Source organism: Hylaeus volcanicus, chromosome 5 (assembly GCF_026283585.1).
Source record: "Hylaeus volcanicus isolate JK05 chromosome 5, UHH_iyHylVolc1.0_haploid, whole genome shotgun sequence".
NCBI classification, from domain to species: Eukaryota; Metazoa; Arthropoda; class Insecta; order Hymenoptera; family Colletidae; genus Hylaeus; species Hylaeus volcanicus.
Genome location: NC_071980.1, coordinates 27,759,986 through 27,781,500, shown reverse-complemented (window position 1 = coordinate 27,781,500; position 21,515 = coordinate 27,759,986). Strand labels below are relative to the sequence as shown.

General features: G+C 46.6%; 1 protein-coding gene across 1 annotated transcript in view; it reads right to left on the bottom strand.

Moving 5' to 3' along the window:
- The window catches only part of LOC128877388 (uncharacterized), a 68,057-nt gene extending 46,881 nt beyond the window's left edge, over window positions 1-21,176 (bottom strand). Inside the window, exons 1-7 of the mRNA XM_054124660.1 lie at window positions 20,820-21,176; window positions 18,666-19,558; window positions 17,584-17,840; window positions 16,835-17,475; window positions 16,568-16,759; window positions 15,801-16,485; window positions 15,539-15,635 (exon numbers count right to left, since the gene is read on the bottom strand). Coding sequence (XP_053980635.1) covers window positions 15,539-15,635; window positions 15,801-16,485; window positions 16,568-16,759; window positions 16,835-17,475; window positions 17,584-17,840; window positions 18,666-19,449 — 2,656 coding nt within the window. The 5' untranslated portion in view covers window positions 19,450-19,558; window positions 20,820-21,176. The remainder of the gene's footprint in view (window positions 1-15,538; window positions 15,636-15,800; window positions 16,486-16,567; window positions 16,760-16,834; window positions 17,476-17,583; window positions 17,841-18,665; window positions 19,559-20,819) is intronic.
- Window positions 21,177-21,515: the final 339 nt, after the last annotated feature.

Genomic DNA, 21,515 nt, shown 5'->3' with positions numbered 1-21,515 from the left:
TCCTCGTCCTCGCACCCCCGACTTCCAGCCACGTTGGCGTCCACCCACTCGTCCGTTACTCGGAGGGAGAGGGGGCGTACGTGAGTTATGTAACAGGAAACACTCGTGCCGGAACGGGGCATGCATTTTACATGCGCTCGGCAGCCTATCACGTGCGCCGCCACCCGAAACCATCGAGAGCAGCCGCGGCGCGGGTGAAGAACAAGAAAGCAACGGGTTGAATGGATACGAGGAGAAAAAGAGGAAACGAACGCACCAGGCGCGATTAAAGGAGAGGGTGTAGGTCGCCGCGACGGCTTTTCAAAGAGGTCGACGCCTGCGCGTCTACGAAAAAAATGAGAGGAAGGAATAAAAGAGTAGCAGAAGCACTTTTCACCGTGCGTGCTCGAGTTCCGGCAACCGGAAGGTAAAACACCTAAAGGCACGTACCGTGCGCCCCCCGATGACGAACGGTCGTTCCACCCCCGCGCGACGTAACGCGAGCAAAACACCGGTAGTCTCCGAACGACGTCTTTAATTCATCAGAGCGTACGTTGTTTCGAAGAGCTTTGTCCGTCAATCTATAAATCGACGCGGGGTCAATGAGACGTTAGCGAAAGAGATTCAAGAAAAAGATCGACGACAGACACCGAACGCTGCTTATAAATACGCTGAACGCGATGATACGTAGGGTGCAGGAGTTGACAAGGGTCGTGGCAAGGAAAACGGCGGGGAAGCGCATCGTGCGATGGTCCAAGGGGACGGACTGGCTCGTGGAAAAGAGTGACAGGAAAGGGGTTGGATGGAAACACAAAGGGTTATTTTAACAGCCCTTTGTCGAGCGTGGCAGAACAGGAAGAAGAAAAAGTAACGTCGCTGCCTTGCAATTATTTAGTAGACTGCGGAGCGAGCAAGACACGCGGAGAGAGCAAAGGGACCGGAGGGCTAGTGGGAGGGAAGAAGTCTGAGCGGCGGAAGAAGGGTGGAAAAAACGCAGCAGAAGAGGAGATTTTCTACGAGAGCTTGGCCGCCAGGTATGAAAATAAACGCAAACAAACGATTGCGAGTGAATTTCTGAGAAGCGTATGGGAAGAGGAGTCGCGGGACGAGAAGCTGACCCTTGGAGGATGAACGGAGAGAGAATGCAATGACTCCCGACCAGGAACGCTGATATTAAAAGATAGGTAATTCGAAAGTAGCGTTTATTACAATTCTATCGAAAATAAATGCCCGAAGAGGAACGAAAACCAGAAAATAATTGGGTTACTTTAAAAACGGGGAGGGAAGAAGGCCGGAACGAATTTGGTGCGTGAACAGAAGGAGGAAGAGAAATCGTGTGGAGAATCGAGAGCCAGGAGAGAAGGTAATGGACTTTATCAGACCGATAGGTGGTCGACCTTCCGTTTTTTCCTCTCCTCCGCCACCTTCTTCTACCACCTGAGCCACTCTCCCCTCTACGGAATCTGCGGACCCTCCTTAATTGTCTTCCACTCGTTTTTACGCTCGTTCCACTTCGTTACGGTCCGCGTACCGAGCAGACCTTGCGAGACATCTACAGTGCTCTGCACGGGTGGCCCGGATAAAAACAGGCCGAGAAAGCACCGAAGAAAAAAAAAGACAAACAGAACGCGCATGGGCATATCTCAGTCAGCTGTGGCCCTGATAAAGCGGATTCTCGCGCTCGTTATCGTCCACTCGCGTTCACGTTCGCTGGTTCGCGATTTATTTCCCAGCGTCGACAAACACACCCGCGGCGTGAACCAAATCGTCCACCATTGTAACGAGCGTAACTTTTGAACCGGTTGCAAAGTATCTTTGATGGGAGGCTTCCAATTAAGTACGCTGAAACGAACACTTTGTACTTTCGAACGAGTACCTCTGTTCAATTAAAGTTAAATCTATATTTTGTGGCGGTCGAATAAACTCTTAAAAAGCATATTCGATGCTCGCCAGGGCTATAAAAAAGGTAATCGAATAATTTTCCAAAGTGAGATCAGCGACACATTTGTACGTTTCATAACAATCACAGTGTTGCAATCGGTAGCTATTTCTAGTTAGTTTCGTTAGGGCGTAAATACACAGGCGTGTGCGCACCCAGCGTGGAGAGGTTACGGGAATTAGCCAAGTTAGACGCTGCTAGGCGACCACCCGGATCGGGGATCCAGTAATGGAACTGGATTTAACCCCGAGGCCTGTCAGTGGGGCTTCGTCGCAGCCCGAGAGACTCCCGCAGCCGCCCCTCGGCTCGTGCGTCGCTAAACGAGCTAACGAACGACCATCGCAGCCTGCACCATTTCTCAGAAAAATTAATCACCCCGTTGCATAACCCACGCCATACTTTTCGACAAATTGGATCGTTTCGTCGTTGTCTCGCGCCGCGAACACTCGTTTCGCGATCAATTTACATTCCTCTCGTCGACGTTCGCCGATTTACGATATTGCACGACCGTAAAACACGGTTCCTCGCTTTTCGCCTTCGATAGTTATCGACGCCTTAAGGTCGCAACGCGCAGGCATAAGTCAATTAGAATAAATATCTACACGCCGCACTGCGACGAACGCTTCGACGAACGGTGGCCTAGCCACGATAAGAATTATCTCTAATGACATACAATTCCTGACAATTATTGGCAACAAGCGGCACACTGTTTTCTGTGTCACAATATGCCAGGCTGGCACGATTCACGGGGCTGAACAGGCTCGTGCGCATAAAGGCTCCTCTGAAACGATCGTCGAGTATCGATAACGCTTGTATCGAACTCGTGAAACTACCAGCGATCGATGCTAACGATCTGGGTAAAACTTCAGATCAGTTTTAACGCTTCCGTATAACGCTTCCGTGAGGATGGTTTACGCAAATTTTGAATGAAATAAATTTTTAAATAATGCCATGCATGATAGTGGCGAGTACGGTCTCGATTCACCAACTCGAGTAAATTTTATTTACTCCATTTCATTACGAACTCGTATAAACGATGGCTTAAACAGCCGTGTATCAATAACCGCGATCGCGTGTCGTTCGCCACGTGTTTCAATTATTATCGACGCGAATAGTTACACATCCTTATTATTCGTGCGCAGAAATGAACTCGACCGATGGCAAACCGGTTGTTCCTCGGTTTCGTTAAATCGGCAACATTCGGAACAAGTACGGCAATTTCAGGGACAAGCACGCGAGAAATAAGGAAGGCGTGGCGATCGAACGCGCCCGTGGAACGCGGAATGTTCAAACAGAAACGCGCGCTTTATGGGTCGGCGCATACTCGTCGATTTGTTCGTGGTTAAACGCCAGATGCAATTAAAGAAGAAACGATGCGAGCGGCGAATCGAGCCAATTACAAAGAGCATCGCGAAACTACTCGTTTCTTGCGCGCAACAGACAAACAACTGGACGCATTAAACGAATGGAATATTTACGGCAGGGGATGTCCCGGAATGGAATTTCGATTTAGCGATCAGAATTGTTCGCAAAACCCACTGGTCGGGATTTCGGGAAGGTCGACGTAGTCTCTATTCTCGGCGAGGAACGATCGGTAGTGCTGAAACCACGCTCGTCACCGACGGATAATTAATTTCTTCGTACAAAAAGCGGCGACAACGGGAGACGAAGTAGGAGGATCTATCACGAAAGGGAATATCGTGGAAGTAGCAGGGGCTTCGTGGGCGGTCGTCGGCACGATATCCGATATCCGTCATTCGAACGGCGTACAGGAGTTAAAACGGACTCGTCGTCCTCGGCGTTACGGATGTCCAGAGTTTCATCGTTCCGGAGCACGATGGAAACGAATAACAAGGGGAAAAAGAGCGGAAGAAAGCCAACGTTCGAGGAAAAAACGGAAAACTATGGTAATTCAGAGTTTCTCAAAATCTTTTTTTTTTACTCATGGAATTAATTTTTAATACAGCCAACTTAAAGCGCTCCAAGATAAAGTGCTTCGTAGTTTATTTGATCGTTAGTATATGAACACATCGATATATGAAATTATAGGGGTGTCTGGCACAAGTATCCAAAATTTATTTATTTCACCTCGTTTGTTTTAATTATTCATTTCCAGAGGGTGAACAGAGGGGGTGGTAGAAGGTTGAGGGGAGTACGCAAGCGAGAGAGAGAGACGTAACAATAGAAAGCGATACGATTCGAATGGCCACGCACGAACTCGACCAACGCACTCTTCCAATATTTACCATCGACGCTCGATGCGCGATAAAACACGCGATCTGCAATTAACGACGTGACGTTCGGCTACTAACGACCAACAAGTCGACAAGTAGATCTCTTTACAGCCACTAAAATCGAGGCCGTGCGAACTTCCAATAAATTTCGTCGTTTAGGTATAGAACGAATCGTCCCATAAATTTATTACGCGCATCGTATCGCTGTTTCGAAACAATTTTATCTGGAAATTATACCTTTTCGTCTTTTGAACGAGTCAGTTTATCAAATGATAGGATGAGTGTCTATAGCCATCTACGATACTATATTACCTACTTATTGTTAGCACTAGAAAGGTGAGGATACTTTGGCTAAAAAGTTCGTTTAAAATATATTTTAAATGCGCCAATATTTATACACACGCACACAAGTGTATACATCGTTGGTTGTTTTCTCTCGCAGCTCTCAAAGAACGCTACGGTGGCGATAACTTAAATTACACGCGCGGCGACCAACCGGAGGCAAAGTACGGCAAGGTAGTTAAGAAAATTGCCAGTACTCGGCGGCGGAGTGCAGCACGCCTTTGCGGCGAGCGAGTTAAGCTCGTGCCTCTTTCTCTCCGCGGCGAAACTGCATTTTTTTTCCCTCGCGATCCCTGGAGCGGCACGTCAATCGCGGATGCTAGACACTTTGGTGAAAGCAAATTTCTTGGTTCGCGCGCGAGGAAGGTGTCGAAACCCCGGTCGACGTAAATCCGCTTCGTCGACGTTTTTAGCCCGCATTTTGTCTGGAGTGTTGCGAAATCGAACTTGCAGACATTTTCTGCTAAGCACATGCTTTCTTCCTCGATGCATTGCGCTCCAAAATTGCTACACATTCGCTATCGATAAATTGGAGCATCTCGACATTTTCGTTATCGTTTGTAAAATAATAAAGTTATCGAGTATTTTTGGAGTGGAGCAAAAAACTTGCGAACGAAAGGAAGCTTAGATTTGATCGTCGCGAGTAACACGGAGCGAGCACGATTCGATAAACCCTAGAACAACGAATGAGCCCCAGGTAAACGGATGTCGCGTCATCCGATCCCCGGAACACAGGAAATCGTCGAAAGTGCAAAAGAGTTGAAAGAAGAGAACGCCGGTGAACGTATACCTGGATAGTAGTAGGGGTGTCCCGCGTGCGAGGGATGCACGAGTGGATGCGGCGCCCGGAAGTCCATTCTGTCAGCCTTGAGGGACGGGGGTGAACTCCTGCTCCCGGCACGTAGACGACTCGTCGCGAATTGCACGCGATGCTATAAACTACCACGAAATTTTGGCGCGTCGCCTCTTCTTTGTGATCTCTTCGTATCGATCGCAAAGCATTTTTTCTACGTCTACCAAGGCTCCACGATCAACGCGCACGGCATTTCACGCCACACTTTTCTCCACTACTCGCCAAGTCGAGGGGCTATCCCCGTTGGTAGTTAAAAATAAATCACTAGGAATGATGAAATCCCTCGTTGCTTCACGCCACACTGGAACGCTGGGCGGAGAAAAATTAACGACGATAAGACAACGACGGATGGACGAGAATTTTAATTACCCCAAGGACGTTCGATTATCAAATCGATTTTCCAAACTTTTTCATTCGTGCTCGTCTAAATTTTCTTTTTAAAATCAAAATAATTGCATAGGTTTTGATCGATGCAAGTATTCTAATTTTACTCTATCCACTCCGATTGAAAATCGATTTCATAACAAGAATCGAACATCCTTACATTGTTTCGCGGTCGAATCGTCGCGACTGCACTATCCAAATGGTTCGGAACGCGCGGCAACGCTACTCGCGCGGTATCATCATTCATCGCGCATACTCCCGCTGCTCCCGTCCGCCGTCGACGCGTGATTTACAGCCTCGAGTGGATCCCGCTACCGTGCGCGCCGGTACACACAAACACAGGATCTCGCACACGGTTCGTCGATTACGCGAAAAAGTCCTCGTCGCGGTGCAGGAGCTCCAAACTCGGAAAACGACAAGCAGCAGAAGGAAAAGTCCTAGTCCAAGCACCGTGGATCTCGCTTCGCGAAGAGCCGAAGAGTTGCTTGCTGTTCACACCGCACTTCCCTCGTAACTGGCGAGCAGATGCACCTTCGTGCACGACAAACACACAGGGCTCGCGATCTATCGTGGCACACGAGCACACAGACACACGCCGTGGCGCGCAAGAGAGATACGAGCGATGGTAGAGTTCCGCTCCGCGCACTAATCACCACTTAATTGGCCGAGACCGACGCGGCAGGTCGTGCCATTACGGCTAATTGACTGAATGCTTCGGCGCTACCGCCAGACGGCCAGGATATATTTTCACGCGCGCGTCTCGCCAGCCGTCGAATGTCCAAGATAGAGCGAGAGAGAGTGATACGCCAAAAAGTGGGGGGGAGGGGAAACGGTGGTACACACTGTGAACCAAGAGAGAGGACAGTGTGGGAGGAATAGTAGGATCGAGGGGAGACGCTTTTAAAGCGCGTCGGTATCGCTGTCCTTTGTTCGCGAGACGCTTTGCGCGCGTGCGCCCAGTTGCGTTTTCCACAGACCAAGCGACCGCGACGGACCGGCTACGCACCATACGAGAGAAAATCCATCGTTAACGAGCTGCTCGTTTCCTCTCTTTCTCTCTCACGTGATACACGGAGAGCGCATCGACCACGCCGATGCGATACCTACGGTGGCTGCTACCCGACTGAGGGATCGAGTCGCGCGCGCTCGACGCGCTTCGTTCGACTTCGTGTCCCCTTATCCCCTCCACTTCGATAGTCCAACCCGTGTATCGCACGGTTACCGTGCTCCAACCGAGCAAAATCGTCAGATCTCTCGATGGAGTGGGGTACGGAGCGTGCAATGAGGCGGAGGACGGCCACTTTTCGGCCAATGGTACCACATTGCGCCCGTTATTACACGCGACTTTGGCGAGAATCGCTTTACGAACCGTGGAATCGCCTCGTCGACTCGCGACGACCGTGGAATATCGGTGTTGGTTTTCGGGGTCGTGACATGGAGGGGCGATTAGCTCGTATTCTTTGTAATCACTTTAAATCGTATTCGGATGCCGGACTATTGGAGTACTTTGTACACGGATCAAGTGCGTCGTAGACCAAAGTACCAGACTGCTCCCTTGAATGTCCGAGAGACCGAAATTTAATTAATTTTTTTCACGTATTTATTTTCTTTGTACGAAACCCCTGCACGGATGCGCTCATTTCATCGTTCTTTTCGGTCACGATTGTGCGTCGTTAAAATTCCTCGTGGCCAAGCTAATAATGGAAAAAAATACACCCGCTCCCCATCCCCCGTTGAATTTGTACTCGGTATGCGTCTACCCGGGCGAGCGAAAACCCTTTCGGAAAAACCTCGGAGCGCGCGAGCGGAGAATTTAATGAAATCTCGGAAGAGGAGAAAAAACGGTGGTGTATTCGGGAATGTTTGCTACGTTCCGGTTCCTTTCTTCCCGCCCTCTTGCGTAACCGTGCTCGCCTCGGGGTAATGGGCGAGAAGAGGGCACGTATACTGTACCACGATCCCAGTCATTCTCTCTAGGCTCTCTCTCTCTCTCTCTCTCTCTCTCTCTCTCTCTCTCTCTCTCTCCCTCGTCCTTTGAAAGCCATCTGGCGCTGAAGCGGCACGCGTTGCGAAACCAGCAAGCCGGCTCGGTTTTCCTCCCCTTCCAACGTTCAGTCACCGATCCCACCCTCTACTCTGTCGTGCATCCCTCTACCAACCCCCGGTTGAAATCCAGCCACTTCGTCGAGTCTGACCGTGCCACGACCACCGCCTCCGTCCCACCCCCGCCGCAGTAACGTGCAACCTCGCACGTTGGTCGAACCGCGGAAACTTTGTAAACGCGGGAGGCGCGAACAAGGAGTGATAAACGGAAGACGGGACCCGCGAGAAGGTCGTAGACACTACGATTACCGACTTCGTGACTTTCATCGAGGACTTTCCGTGTATCCGTGCTTGGAAAGCAAAACGACATTGGTCACGGTTTCAAGGCATTAATTCAGGGGACCTACGGTGCTTTTGTAGATAAATCTGTAGAAATGAGGTAGCCAAGAAGTCGCGAAACTATCATTGAAACCTCGCCATCGTTATAGCACGTTTGTCGAGCTGCGGAAACTTAGCAAACGTGGAGGTGCAAACAAGGGCCTGATAAACGGAAGTGAGAGCGGAAGGAGGTCGTAGACACCGCGATTAACCGAGTCGCTGACTTCGTAAATAATTCCCAGTGCTCCGATATTCGAGAACCCTGGTCTGGAAGGAAACTTTTACAACCTTCTGTTATCGCTGTCTCGGACTTGCGGGGAACGTGCATTGAGGTTACGTTTTTTCAGCGCAAGAACGTGCAGCGTGACCAGGGGGATATGTTCATCGTACAACTAATCAAGCCATAGCTTTGGACCCTCGCGTCCCCGGGTGCTTCTAGTTTCTTAATTTTTTAATTCAATTGCTGCAGATAAGAACTTTGCCCATTTCTGATTTCTACAGAGAATTGTCGGAAGCAAATCAATTTGTTCGAACTGTTGCTAGACGAGAACGTTTATCGATATGGTAGCAAAATTTGAAACAATACCTCATCCATTAACTGCAACGTAGTCGATACACGATAATTACAACCAAGGCTAGAATTTAAAACGGTTTAACGCCCGCCGGCGAATAATTAACTTCGCATTACATTATACAGGCCAGCGGTGTCGCGTTGCAATCCCGCGCTTGCGTTCCCACGTCGAACGTCGCTTTGCATTCGATGCGTAATTAAAAGAGCAGTTCGATATTTTTTTTATCGAAAATTCAAAGCTCGTTTATTAATTTCTTGTTTCGTCGAGGGCGTAACCTGACGCAACTGTGTCATTTTTGTTTACGAACAAGAAAGAATTAAGAAACGAAAATAACATTGATGTTTTGATCTAAAATTACCAGACTGCCCCCCTAATCAACCCTCCTGACGCAAAGGGGAGAACGTCGATGGCAGAGAAACGCGAAGTGACGCGTGGATATCGAAACGCCGGTCCGATAAACTGATACGTCTATTAAAGTTTATCGTCGAGCCAATATAACCGCGAGTGTACTCTTTTGAACCGGTTCCATCTGCGAATCAAAACACGTACGCATGGGTACGCAAACGCGTGGCAGCTGCGATTGTTTCGCGCCTCGCTAATCAATATTTTCATTTCGCGCGATCGAGCAGCGTGACAGCAACAAGTACCACCGCCGCGGCGAGATAACGAAAACGTTTTCCGCGTTGCACGGGACGCGAGGCAAAGTGGTGCGCGACGCTTAAACAGTGTTTAGACACAACCGAAAGTATTCTGACCTTTGGCGAATCATGATTTACTCGTGCAAATAAAGACCAATTAATCGTTTGCTTGAAAACAATTTCCGAACGAACCTCTATTTTTCAGCCGGTTGCAACGTTTTCCCTCTTTAACGTTCGCGGTAAAAGCCACGTCGAAAAGCAAAAAGAAGATCGGGACGGGCGATAGGCGTCGCGGGGACGAAATAACCGAAGGTGGGAGACGTCGGGTGTGGAAAAGCATGGGAAAGGAGGTTGGGAGGAGGACGGAAAACGAGCATGCGAGGGTACAGCAAGCAGTTAGGTTCCCGAGTCAGAGAACCCAACAGGCGGCTGTCTGTCGAGCAAAATCAATGCGTGCCGGCGACAGGGAGGGAACTTTACCCCTCTTACCCTTCTTCATCTCTCCGACTATCCCTCTTCCACCTCGACCTATGCCATGACCAAACCTTTTCACTCTCGTGCGTTCTCCTCTTTCTGTCTTTCGTTCTCATCCCTTCTAACCGAACCTCCGACGTACAAACGTGCTCACCCTCGCTCCGACTCATCCCCGTGTTCGCGTTCGCCACTACCTTCCAAAGGCGCAACCAACCCCCTGGGGGCTAATAAGCTGTATTATTTTTATCACGGTCGAGCGAGGGTGATTCCGCATGCGACGTTAAGGACGATCCAGGGTGAACCCGATGCTTCTGCTTTCTCGCGGCTAGTCCACGAAATTAACCCGCGATCCTTTTTATTAAACCTTCATCGTTAATAGTATTTCTATACGTCGAACAAAATTATGAATTAAATTGTTTGTATACAATTCATTGGTACTTTGAATTTTACCGTGTATTTCGAGAAATCCTGTAGACGAAGTAGCCCGTGGAGTTAGCGGCGAAAGCTCGCGAAAGCTGTTCGTTACGAAAATTCCTGATTAATCGCGAACAAAGGTTAGCAGAACGGTCTCGCTGAATCGCAAAACTTTTGTGTGCGCCCAAGGAACTTGCCTCGCGGCTTCCCTGCACGACGACGTTCAATTATTTCTGCACATACGCTGGTACATATCGCCGACCGTCTAACCGAGCAAACAAATAAATACGAAAACCCGAACGATTTAAAAATCGTAAAGTAACGCGACGCGGAGTCCCGTTCGGACGACGCTCAAAGGCAGTGCTTTCCGAGGCAATGCGCGCGAATCCTGGGAGCGGGACGTTATACAATTCAAGCAGGAGAGGAAATTTTTAATTCAGAGAAATGTGGAAGACGGGAATAAATCGAATTAAACGGAATTTAGAAACCTTTGCAAATATATTAGAAAATTTAATACGAGTATTGGGTCTCAATTGAGTGAAATTGTCTCCTCTATTCGAAGAGGAGCCTTTGGAAAAGTTCGGCAAACCATTGTTCAAAGGAAACGTTCGAAAGTTTCGTTGGGAAAAAGGCGCCCGGAAAAGACAGCGAGCTGTACGTTAGCTGCATCAGTAAGCAGAAGAGAGAAAGAGAGAGAGAGAGAGAGAGAGAGAGAGAGAGAGAGAGAGAGAGAGAGAGAGAGAGAGAGAGAGAGAGAGTAACTAGAATGTTACTCGAAACGAAACGAGCCGTAGAGTCGACCACGAGTGCCTCGCAAAAGCTACTCAGCACGCAAGTCGGTGGTTAATAATTAACGCGAGCCGACACAGAGGGACGGTGCTAAGAGGGCGCATGTGGAGTAACACGCGGTCATATAGCGTCGCGGCATGAAACCCGCGAGCCATCAAAATGTAAATATCACCCTGGCCATCTGATTAAAGCGTCCCGGTGCCAGCAAGTTCAAATTAAAGCGCGACCCGCTCCGCTGGCGAATTATCGACAGACGAGGGAAACGATGTATCTCGATCGTTTATCGACCCACGCGCTCGAATTCAGGGGCTGGTATCGGAGATGATTGAAATTGTTATCTAGATACAAGTTTCGATTAACCAACAAGAGATAAACAGCATTTGATCTGTAGTTTGTTTGATAAAAATTAGTGTTTCGAAACTCATTCTTGTATCGGGCTGCTACCGACAAGCCATTTATCCGTTATTATATACAAATATTTAAAAATACGTAGCAGTCGGTAATCCATGGCTGTCGAAGTCACGTACACGCGATAGCGACCGTCAGGGTGCGAGAAACGCGCAAACGTCTGTCAGAGTGCAGGAGTTTACGCTGTTGAACGTGCAAGAAGATGGGGGTCTGTTGAATCGGGCTCTGGCACCGATTTCGCGGTGGAAAGCGTACACCGAAATCGAGCCTTTTGGCCGCGCGCCTGTCGAGAATACGTGAGCAACCCCGATGTGGGTGCTTCGAGCGACAAGGAGCGAGAAAAGCAGTCGATAACGTTGATATCGATCCCCAAAGGAAGAGGAAAACGAGCCATCTCGCCTCTCTCCCTCTGATTACTCTCCGTGAGCAAAGGAGGGTCGCCGCTGGATGGAAGTTGCCCCCACGTACGTATACAGGGTGTCCCAACAACCGCGGTAATCCCTCCATGCAACGACAAATTTTTTTTTTTTTTATATATCTTCATATCGCCAATCGATCGGGAATGTTTTCCCGATGGAAACAAGTACAAACACGACCTAATTCGAATTAACTTTAAAATCTTCCGAATCTATCGATATTACTCTCATACAGATATCATGAAAATATATCAAATTATATTTTCATCAATAGATCCTCGAAATAAAATCGCTACTCTCTCTCTCTCCCTCGATAGAGCAACGCTGGCGAAAGAGGGCCGTTACATTTTATTGAATCTTGAAAAGTCCCCTTAACGCTTGCCCGGTCACCCTGTATATGCGTACACCCCCACGTAAACGCCGTTCTCCTATACATGAATGTAAGGAGACGATGATGTTCTGTCTGTAGGTTTACTAGAGGACAGGAGAGTCGTGTTGACGAGGAACGACAGGGCTGGCTCCCTAATTCGAATTTAGGTGTTGGGCGGGTTGGCAAGTGGGCGCAATGCGGTGTCACGCTGCGGGCGTTTGCTCTTTCTCCTCCCAAGCCACCTCCACCTCCTCCTATTTCTCCATTGCACCCTCCTTCCTGCTTTCGCTCTCCTCCACTTGCCCCGTTTCGCTATGAACGAGCACTACCACCCCGTCTACAGAACCCTCCCGTTAAGTCCCTCCAACACCTCGAACCGCCTACTTCGTCTAAGCCAGATCGACCGACCTTAATCGACCCCCTGATCTCGACGATCGTGTTCCGTGGAAACGTCGGTTACTCTCAAACGCGCATACATCTTGTCCTTCCGCTTCCAGAATCTCTGCTGCGTCTAATTCGCGCCCGATTGCTCCACCGATTCATCTAGCTTTATCGCTCCAAACTTCCACGCTCGGGGTTGGGCGAAACTCTTATCCGGATAACAATTTCGGATAACGGACAAAAGACGCGCAATTTTTCACCCGTAACTCGTTGAACAAAGGTTAGAAGTTTAATTGTAAAACGAGAAACGGACTAACGCTTGGAATTTTTAACGCGCGAACTGCGCGACGTAGAAAGTTCGAATAAAACAAAAACGTTAAAGAACTTTTTGACCTGCCACGAGTTGTACCTTTCAAAGGAAGCAGGAAAAAAGAAACCAGCGCCAGGAACGCTAAGGGTGTAATTCCCGATAATCCGTGGGTCCCTTGTAACGGAAGAGGGTGTCGCTCTCGTTCCCTCCGAGGAACCTGATACGCTTGTGCCTTTTGCTAAGAGTAATCCCAGAGAAACAGACTTTGCGCGATACGAGAAACGGGATCTCGAGTGCCTCGAGTGAAACGCGCTCGTGGTATCCCGAGGCTCGAGTATACGGCCGTGCCGAGAAGTTCGACATATTAAACGACAGGATTTGTCGGGGAGATTTATCGCAGCGATCCTGCCGTAATGGGAAAGTTGTCAATCCCTGAGACAACGAACACCCCTGTGGATAAGTAACGATAATCGGTCCCAGCTGAAACTTTCAACGTTCCATTTCCTCGTCGAATAAGGCATTCTCGCTCCAACTTGTCATCCTTCACTTTTAACATGCTTTTACGGAACGACGAAAGACATTCGGCCGTTGTCACGTGGAAAGTATCGGGTGCGAACACGCTTTCATGACGCATGCTTGGATCGAAGAAGAAAAAATTGCCCGGAGCAGCCTCGTCGAGCGTGAGTTTACGACTTCTAAATAGCAGGCCTGAGCAAAACTCGGTCTTTTGGCGAGCGAGCACGTACGTGGATGGTGAGCCAGAACGATGAAAATAAACAAACAAAAAAAAAGAATCAACAATGTTACGGACTAACAGCGGCGAAGCAAGAAAGCAGTCTACCAGGACTGAAATTTCGTTCCTTGGGAAAATATGCAAGCCACGAAAGACTTGAAATATTCCAGAAAGCTTCATCTGAATTATTCTCGAAGACTCGTTGTAAAACTTGGTAGGAATAAAGCCGTAACATCATAAAAAATATTGTTGGTCCAGAAACATGGCAAACAGGATATTGCTTATCGAACTTGATCCAAAATCCAAAAAGGCGATATAGAGCAGCAAATTCCCGACAGTTATGCAAGATAGCGAAATAGTGACACCGTACAAATTACGTACGAATCAGGGATTGCTGTTTCTGGCAAGTGGTACTATTACTTCAGAATCCCGTTTCTGAGAAGGTGGTCGAAGGAGAAACGCGATTACGAAAGGTTCCGAACGATTTCGGACCGATCGTAACCTCGGGGCAAGTCGTGCACACACCAAGGAGGATATTTTCTCGCTCGTAATTCGAGGCAGGGGATAGAAAATGAGATGGGAGGCAGGATGAAAAAGGAAGGAGCGAATTCACTCGACGCAAACCATCAGGCCCTCCTCCTGGATGGTTCTCAACCGTCGGTATCCTTTTGTCCGTTGGATTTTTAAGAGCTCCACTCACGTCTCATCCACACACCCCCTGTCTCGATCCCTTTCAACGGCACCGACCGCCCCCGCGTCTCCAGAATGTCGTCGTATCTTTGTTCAAGTACGTATATACAGGGTGATCCTGGAAACTCGAAGAAGTTGCAGCTCTCTTCTACGGAAAGATACCAAGAATTTAAACTATCTTTTTCATTGCCAAGTGCATCGTGTACTTGCATTTGTTTTTAAATAAAAATTTACATGGTCGAAAGATTCTCTTAAAAGGGAAATAATCTGTCCCAGTTTCTAGGATTACCCTGTACATTGTATGCACCTGTCCACCAGCCGTTCAACTTTGCATGCACCAGACGAAAATGAGAAGCGCCCTGTTGTTTCAGCCCTACGAAAAAGAACTTCATCCTCTCCTATCGTTTGGGAGCTTCCGCTTCTTAAAATTTTGTTTTTCATTTCAAAATAAATTTACGGAGCACTTACATCTATCCGTAGCTGTTCGAGTTTCAAAACGAATATTTTATCTGTCAATGGCAAAACGCCCAACTTCGTAGCGAAATAGTTTCCATTCCCGACGTTAGATAGCTCCACTAAATTCTGCATACCGACATCGAAAATGTCCTCAGGGGGCTGTAGCTATTTTTTATTGTAGCTACAGTACAGGTTTAGCAATCCCGAGGTACCCGAGCTATTATAGGGAACACAGCGAGCTTCGATACACTATTATGAAAATGCAACGGATATATATAAAATAACGGAGGACCTACGATTAAATTTCTAAGTTTTATTTACTTATCCTTTATTGCTTATTTGAAATCGCGATCCAGATAACAATTACGCCCATCCCTGACTTCAATGAGTTTATGTCGAGTGAGTCTAGAGAGGTGAAGGCATACACGCGAGATAACGTTAAAATACAGACCGATAACCTTAGCGTGTCTGGCGAATGTTTGACCGCGGAACATTTTTCGTTATCTGCACCACTTGTACGTCTCTAATCTTTGCGTATACGTACATAGGTCTACAAATAATAAAAGGAAAGTGCAGTAGTAAATAAAGAATCATCGCTCTCTTTCCAATGTACGATGATTACGTTTATCTCCCTTACCCCGTTTAGGTTCGGTTTAACTTTTTAACTAGCTCAAACTGGCTACAGGAAAGTAGATCTAAATAAAGATGATGTTAAATTGAGACGGTCTCGCTTACCTTGTTCTTTTTCCGGGATCTTCGTCGGGGCCTTCTTGTCCGGTGCTTTCGGGGAACAATTTTTTCGAGCTGGTCTAACCGTTAACGTCGACGGAACCTAAATCACAAATGCACATAAATAAATTAATAAACCGTTCTTCGCTTATAGAATGCTTATAGAAGGCTGAAGAATTCGGAATGGAAATTTTCGTGAAACGAATGAACCTTTCATCCAGCATCCAGTTATCTTTGTCAAAGATTTAATTTTTGAGAAATGACTCACCACCTTCTCGGACCTTTCGCCGGATGGCAATCTAGCGATGGCTGCGTCGGGACTGTCTTCCGGTGGTGGAGGTTGCACTATCCAATTGTATTCGCGTTTCTCTACTGGCAAGCCCCATCGTTCGTATTCAAGACTTTGAGTGCGCAACGTTTCGTAACAGTCCAAACAGACCACAGCGAAGTCCCCGTTTTCCAATAGCAGACTCTTTTCTGGTTGCCTGTGATACCTCAGGAAAGGGAAGTCCTTCACAAGCAACGCTCTGACTCGTTTTCTGTACGTCGTGATACCGCAAACGTAACAACAATAATCGTGCGTATTGTACTGCCTTTCCGCGGCGTTCACTTGCTGTCCGCTGGGAAGTGACTCGTATCGACGCCATTGCGCTAGAAGAGAATGATAACAGAACGTGCATACGAGCGCGGAACCGTCTTCCCTCAGCTGTTCGGCGTTAGGTGGTGACTGATGGCGTAATAATTCGGGAAAAAACGGTGCGTTGCGACCTTGTGGTCGCCCGTACAATACTCTCGCCAGAGTCAAATCACTATGCAAACCGCATAGGAAACAATATATGGAACTGCTCGATGTGCCTGGATTGCTACCAAACGTTCGATCCGAACTAGAGCTCGGCGGTGTTGCGATCGATCGGTTGACTTCGCCGTTTGGATGTGGACTAGGAATATCATACCTGAGAAACGAGGGCAATTAAGAATAAAAGTCATTCCTTACGATATAAATGAATTTCTCTAAATGAATTCGTATGAACCAACCTGCGACGTTCTAAAGGAACTCGTTCAGCGTCCATACTTTCCCACTGTTGGGCAAGATGATTGACACAGTGACTACAAGCCAATACTCTGCCATGACTGTCCATACAGGCATTTTCAGAAGTGCGCGCCATTCCCCTCAAACAGGGAAAATGCATGGCGTGCGAATTCATTCCTTCCGGACTCGTAGACAACCTTCAACAAAAATTCAACGATTAGCGATGTTCATCGCGAGGCCTACAGAAAATTGCAGTCATCCAAACATCGTACCATTCCATATGAGTGCGAGGGTACAATCTCTCGCAAATGTAGCACCTATAGTTCTGACCGAGAGCAACGGTTCCATTCTCAGCGGGGCCGTTGTTCGGAGAATTTCGTTGACCAGGCGTGGTACCTTTCACCGTGGCGCTCCGTTGCTTATTCGTGGCAACGGTCGATTTGTTCAAATCGTATGGTTTGAAACGAATATCGCTACCAGCCGAATTTGCTGGAGACTTCGCCACCGCGGGCCGTGGCGACGGACCTTGCTGTCGAAAATCCACGCTCTGCACCGAGGGTTGAGCCTCGTGATTCTCTCCACCGAACACTTGTTGCTTTTGCGGTATAGCTTTGTAACAAATGGAGCAAACTTGCACCATTCCCTGAGGACTTATGGGACTAGCTCCTTGTGGAGGTCTCAGAGAATATATAAAAGGATAGTACGCCTCCTTCTCTGGATTAGGACAGCAATAAAGAAGTCTAATACTGGACGAAGGGTACTCGAGCGCGCAAGTGTAACAGATGAAGGTAGTGGTGTCCATCGCAGGTGCTTGTCGTTTACGCAGCGTGTAGTTTCGATCACCGTGAGGTACACCCTGCCGAGTGTATGCCTTCCATTGTACCAGAAGGTAATTCTGACAAGCCGAACAAGCCTGAAACCAAAACACAGACGGGATTTTCGATACAAAAATCAAACGACGTGGTCCACGGTATCATAGTCTATTTACACAGGACAACAAATTAACGGAAAAAGGATATACCTGTACACGACCAGCACTGTCCATAGGTCGACTTCTACTTGGCCTTGGATGAAGCATCAGCGAAGGAAAAAATGGCGGAGGACTGGCAGAAGGATGTGGCGGAGTTGGCAGTGGTTTTGCTGCAATATGACTAAGTGACCCTCTTTTGAATTCATCCCCACATACGTAACAGACTTCCGTAACTGAATTTTTATCCGGCATCGAAAGGTCTAAGATGTCAGTGCCGACACTCGACGAGGATCCACCGCTGTAAATGGCTGTAACCGTACGACGAAACGATTACAAAGTCCTGAATAAGCAAATACGAACAACTTGCATCGAAAACGCGGCGATGTTGACCCAGTCACGGCTTACACCCTTGCAGAAGGATTAAGAAATTCAAATTATTTAAAGAGCACAGCAAAAAAAAAAAAAAAAACCAGCCTTATCTGGGTTAACCGATCGCTTTCATTTTGTTTCAAGCATTTTACATATGGCTCAAAGAAACTATTATCATATTGCACGTAGCCTACTTGGACTCCGTATTTTTCACGACTTTATCGCTACGCTTTAAATATGGAACGACGACAATTTTGTAATTTGCGATTTCTACTGTCTCAATAGTTCGATTTCGAGCGACCTACTTATCAGCGTGACAACCCGACTAATGAGAATCAAATCAGTTGAATTAGATCTTCAGAGGTCGAACAAGTTACACATGCAATGAAGGTTGAGATCAGAATTTAAATTAGACGTATATTTAACGCTTTATCTACGAGACTATTAACCTTTATTTACAAACATATACTCCACTGAACTGGCCAACTGTACTTGCTGTAAATATTGCACACATTCGTTTGTTTGGTGTACAAATACATCGAAACGCGATACTTGCGAAAAAAGTCTTAGCTTCATATTTACCAAACATCTCAATGGACAGTTCTTTATCAATTTTATCAAGAACAGTGCAATTACGTAATATTTATCACACAAAAATATCAACCAACTAAGGTCAATCGAAAAAGTATAAATACTCGTGCGATACCCTATATGCAACAATGTACGTATAGGATGAATTTTCGAAGTCGTAAGCGTCAACTTACGTTGAGGTTGAGGCAGTAAAGTTGGTTGAGGTGCAGGTGAACTTCTAGGTGCGTGTCTTAAATCTAATGCAGCTTCATTAGATACTCTCGAATCTTCTACAGGCTGCCGTGGACTTTGTAACCTTTGATGCGGCGATTGCAGTCTTTGATGGGGAGATTCCATTGTAAGCCTTGCTTGTTCTAAGTGTCTGTGCGTTTCTGCAGTATTAGAATGTGGTCTTGGCAATTCAATGGAATTCGACGGGGGTCTTGTTTGCTCCACTCTCGGCGACGGTGAATTCGGTGGAAGTCGCGGAGAAATTCCCACCGGTCGATTTTCTGGTCTAAGCTGTGGCGTCTGCTCGTTCGTTAAGCCAAGAACTTGAGCCGCGTATTCACCCTGCAGAGCCATCTCAGCCCCTGTAAAAGGTCCACCATCGCATCTTTTTAGCCAATAAATTCGTTGACTATGAGGTCTGGCATCCTGCTCATAACTCTCCCACTGCTGTAAGAGCAATGCATAGCAAAGACTGCATGCCTTGATTGCTCCGCTCCTGGCTCCTTCTCCACGATAACCAGCAGGTGGTTCATGGGATTCAAGAAATGGGAAATATGGTTCATTTGGTGCTCCACCAGGACTTGGTTTTACTTTTAGCCAGTACTGTTCCCCGTGACCCACTGTACCACAAACAAAACAAACCCTAGCACCTCCATTATCCTCGGAGGGTGGATTTGGTTGTGGATTTGTAAGCGATTGCCCGTCAAGTCCCGGCTCATTTTTCACGTATAGTTTACTTTCCATCATGTCAGGAAACCATTGGGTCTCTTTAACGCCCTTTTATATATCTTTGTTTGGCACGCATATACGATCACAAGTTAGAACGATTGACAAAGTTTTTGAATTTTGCACATTTCTGAAAAAAATAAAAATGTTTGCATTAGTTACAAATATTTTACTTATTTGATATTATATATACACAATGAAAGTGCTAAATATGACAGTGTTAAATAAATTTAAATTGGTAAGAGTATGATCCGAGATAGAAATACAAAATGTAAAAGGACAGAAGGAATATTATTTAGAAGCATTTAGGATGTCTTATTGTATGCAAATGAGTCTATTTAGGTGGAGCTGTGACCTCATTCTTTATTTCATAGAGACAAAAGTGACGATTGTTTAATTTGTCCAAACAGATTTGTCTTTTAATTGCATAACACTTGAGAGTAACTTGTCAAAGCAACAAACATTTAAATAAATCATATGGTATTTTGTCCATTTACTTGTAGTCCATTCGGATTTGTATATACGGAATTTTATTTTTACTGCACTCGTATTATTTTTCAACCAATGTTTACTACATGTAAACAGAAAAACATGGACATAGAATATACTGAGTAAAAACTTTTATAAAATATACCACTCGTTTTATTTAACATTGGATCTAATTGGTGGACTAAAACGTCACTATTATCTCTTGAAAAATGTTTGTTTCAAATAATAATCACAACGCATTGTTATTCGTCTCAAACTCTTATCGTTATTGAAGCATTGCAACGTGCGATGCTTTTAGAATACCGTAACATGTGGTATTTTTGGAGCATTGCTACATCGACGTTTACCGACACCGACCATAAAATATTTTTTCGGACATCGGTAATGTGAGAAAAAATGATCGAAAGATCTCTTCGTTTGGCCGATGTTCATGATAATTTCGTATCGAATACGATTTGATCACAGCTTAGCTGGAAACACGAGCAAACCACGAAGGTAAGCAGTTTTACTTCAATCGATCGAAATATGCATTTTTCGGAGAACGTGAACACTGTTAACCGTATGAATGAGAAAACAGTGGAAACGTTGAGAAACGTCCAACTTTTCTCAACGAAAATCAAGAAAACGTGACTTGGTCGAGAATATTTGATGCAATGGTGGCACATTCGCTAGGACCGATTGGTACAATGAGATTTTCACGTTTCGTAGCAAGTGCGACGGGATCATCGTCGATTGAAATGCTTCACGATAAGTTTAAGTAAATTTTGACGACAAAACCAATGGGGATAAATGTAAGAAAGGAATTCGCAGAGATCGCGAAGGCAGCCACTCTTTTCGCTACCGAAATACGCACCCCACGGCACTTTCGTACAGACACATTACGTTTTACACGAAACACTCACGTTTTCACAGTTCAGGAGGAGTAACCACCGCATCGCTACTTTGTGGTGGTAATTTTAGTCGAGTGTACGTAATACTTGGGCGAAGCAGAGCTCCCTTATCTCGAATTCTAGTCTCTGCCATACGTACTCGAACACCACACCGAGTTGCGGGGTGTCACCTTCGTAATAATGTTGCACCTCGACACACTCATATTTACATGTATCGTGCACCGTCTGACGCGTCCCGAATCCGTATCACACTGTCGCATGCACGAAAAGTATAAGAAAAGAGGTCGCGCGACTATGAAAAATACATTTTCTGATGGCACAGCACCGCGACTTTGGCTCAATTCACCGCCATGTTGCAAAATCGCGATCTGCTTCCCATGATGCCACGCAGCTTCGTCATATGACAGTGCCGTCGTGTCGACCAATCAGATTTGAAAACGCATGCGCCTTCTCTAGGACTTGCAACCGAACTGCCGCTAAGAATATTCTGGCGCGAGATTTGAAATTTTTTCCAAGTGTCCGTCGATACTCCATGGTTTTTTCTATTTTCCCAAGCTGCGAGGTATATCTTTCATTTACGTTGCTCCCACGGTGGTTTATCGCCATTATCACGCGTTTCTTTGAAGACTTTGTTTGTCCTGCTTCTCGATTATTTTAGTCGCTCGAACGAGCTATTTTAAACTTTAATTACTTCTTTTTGTAGCTCAG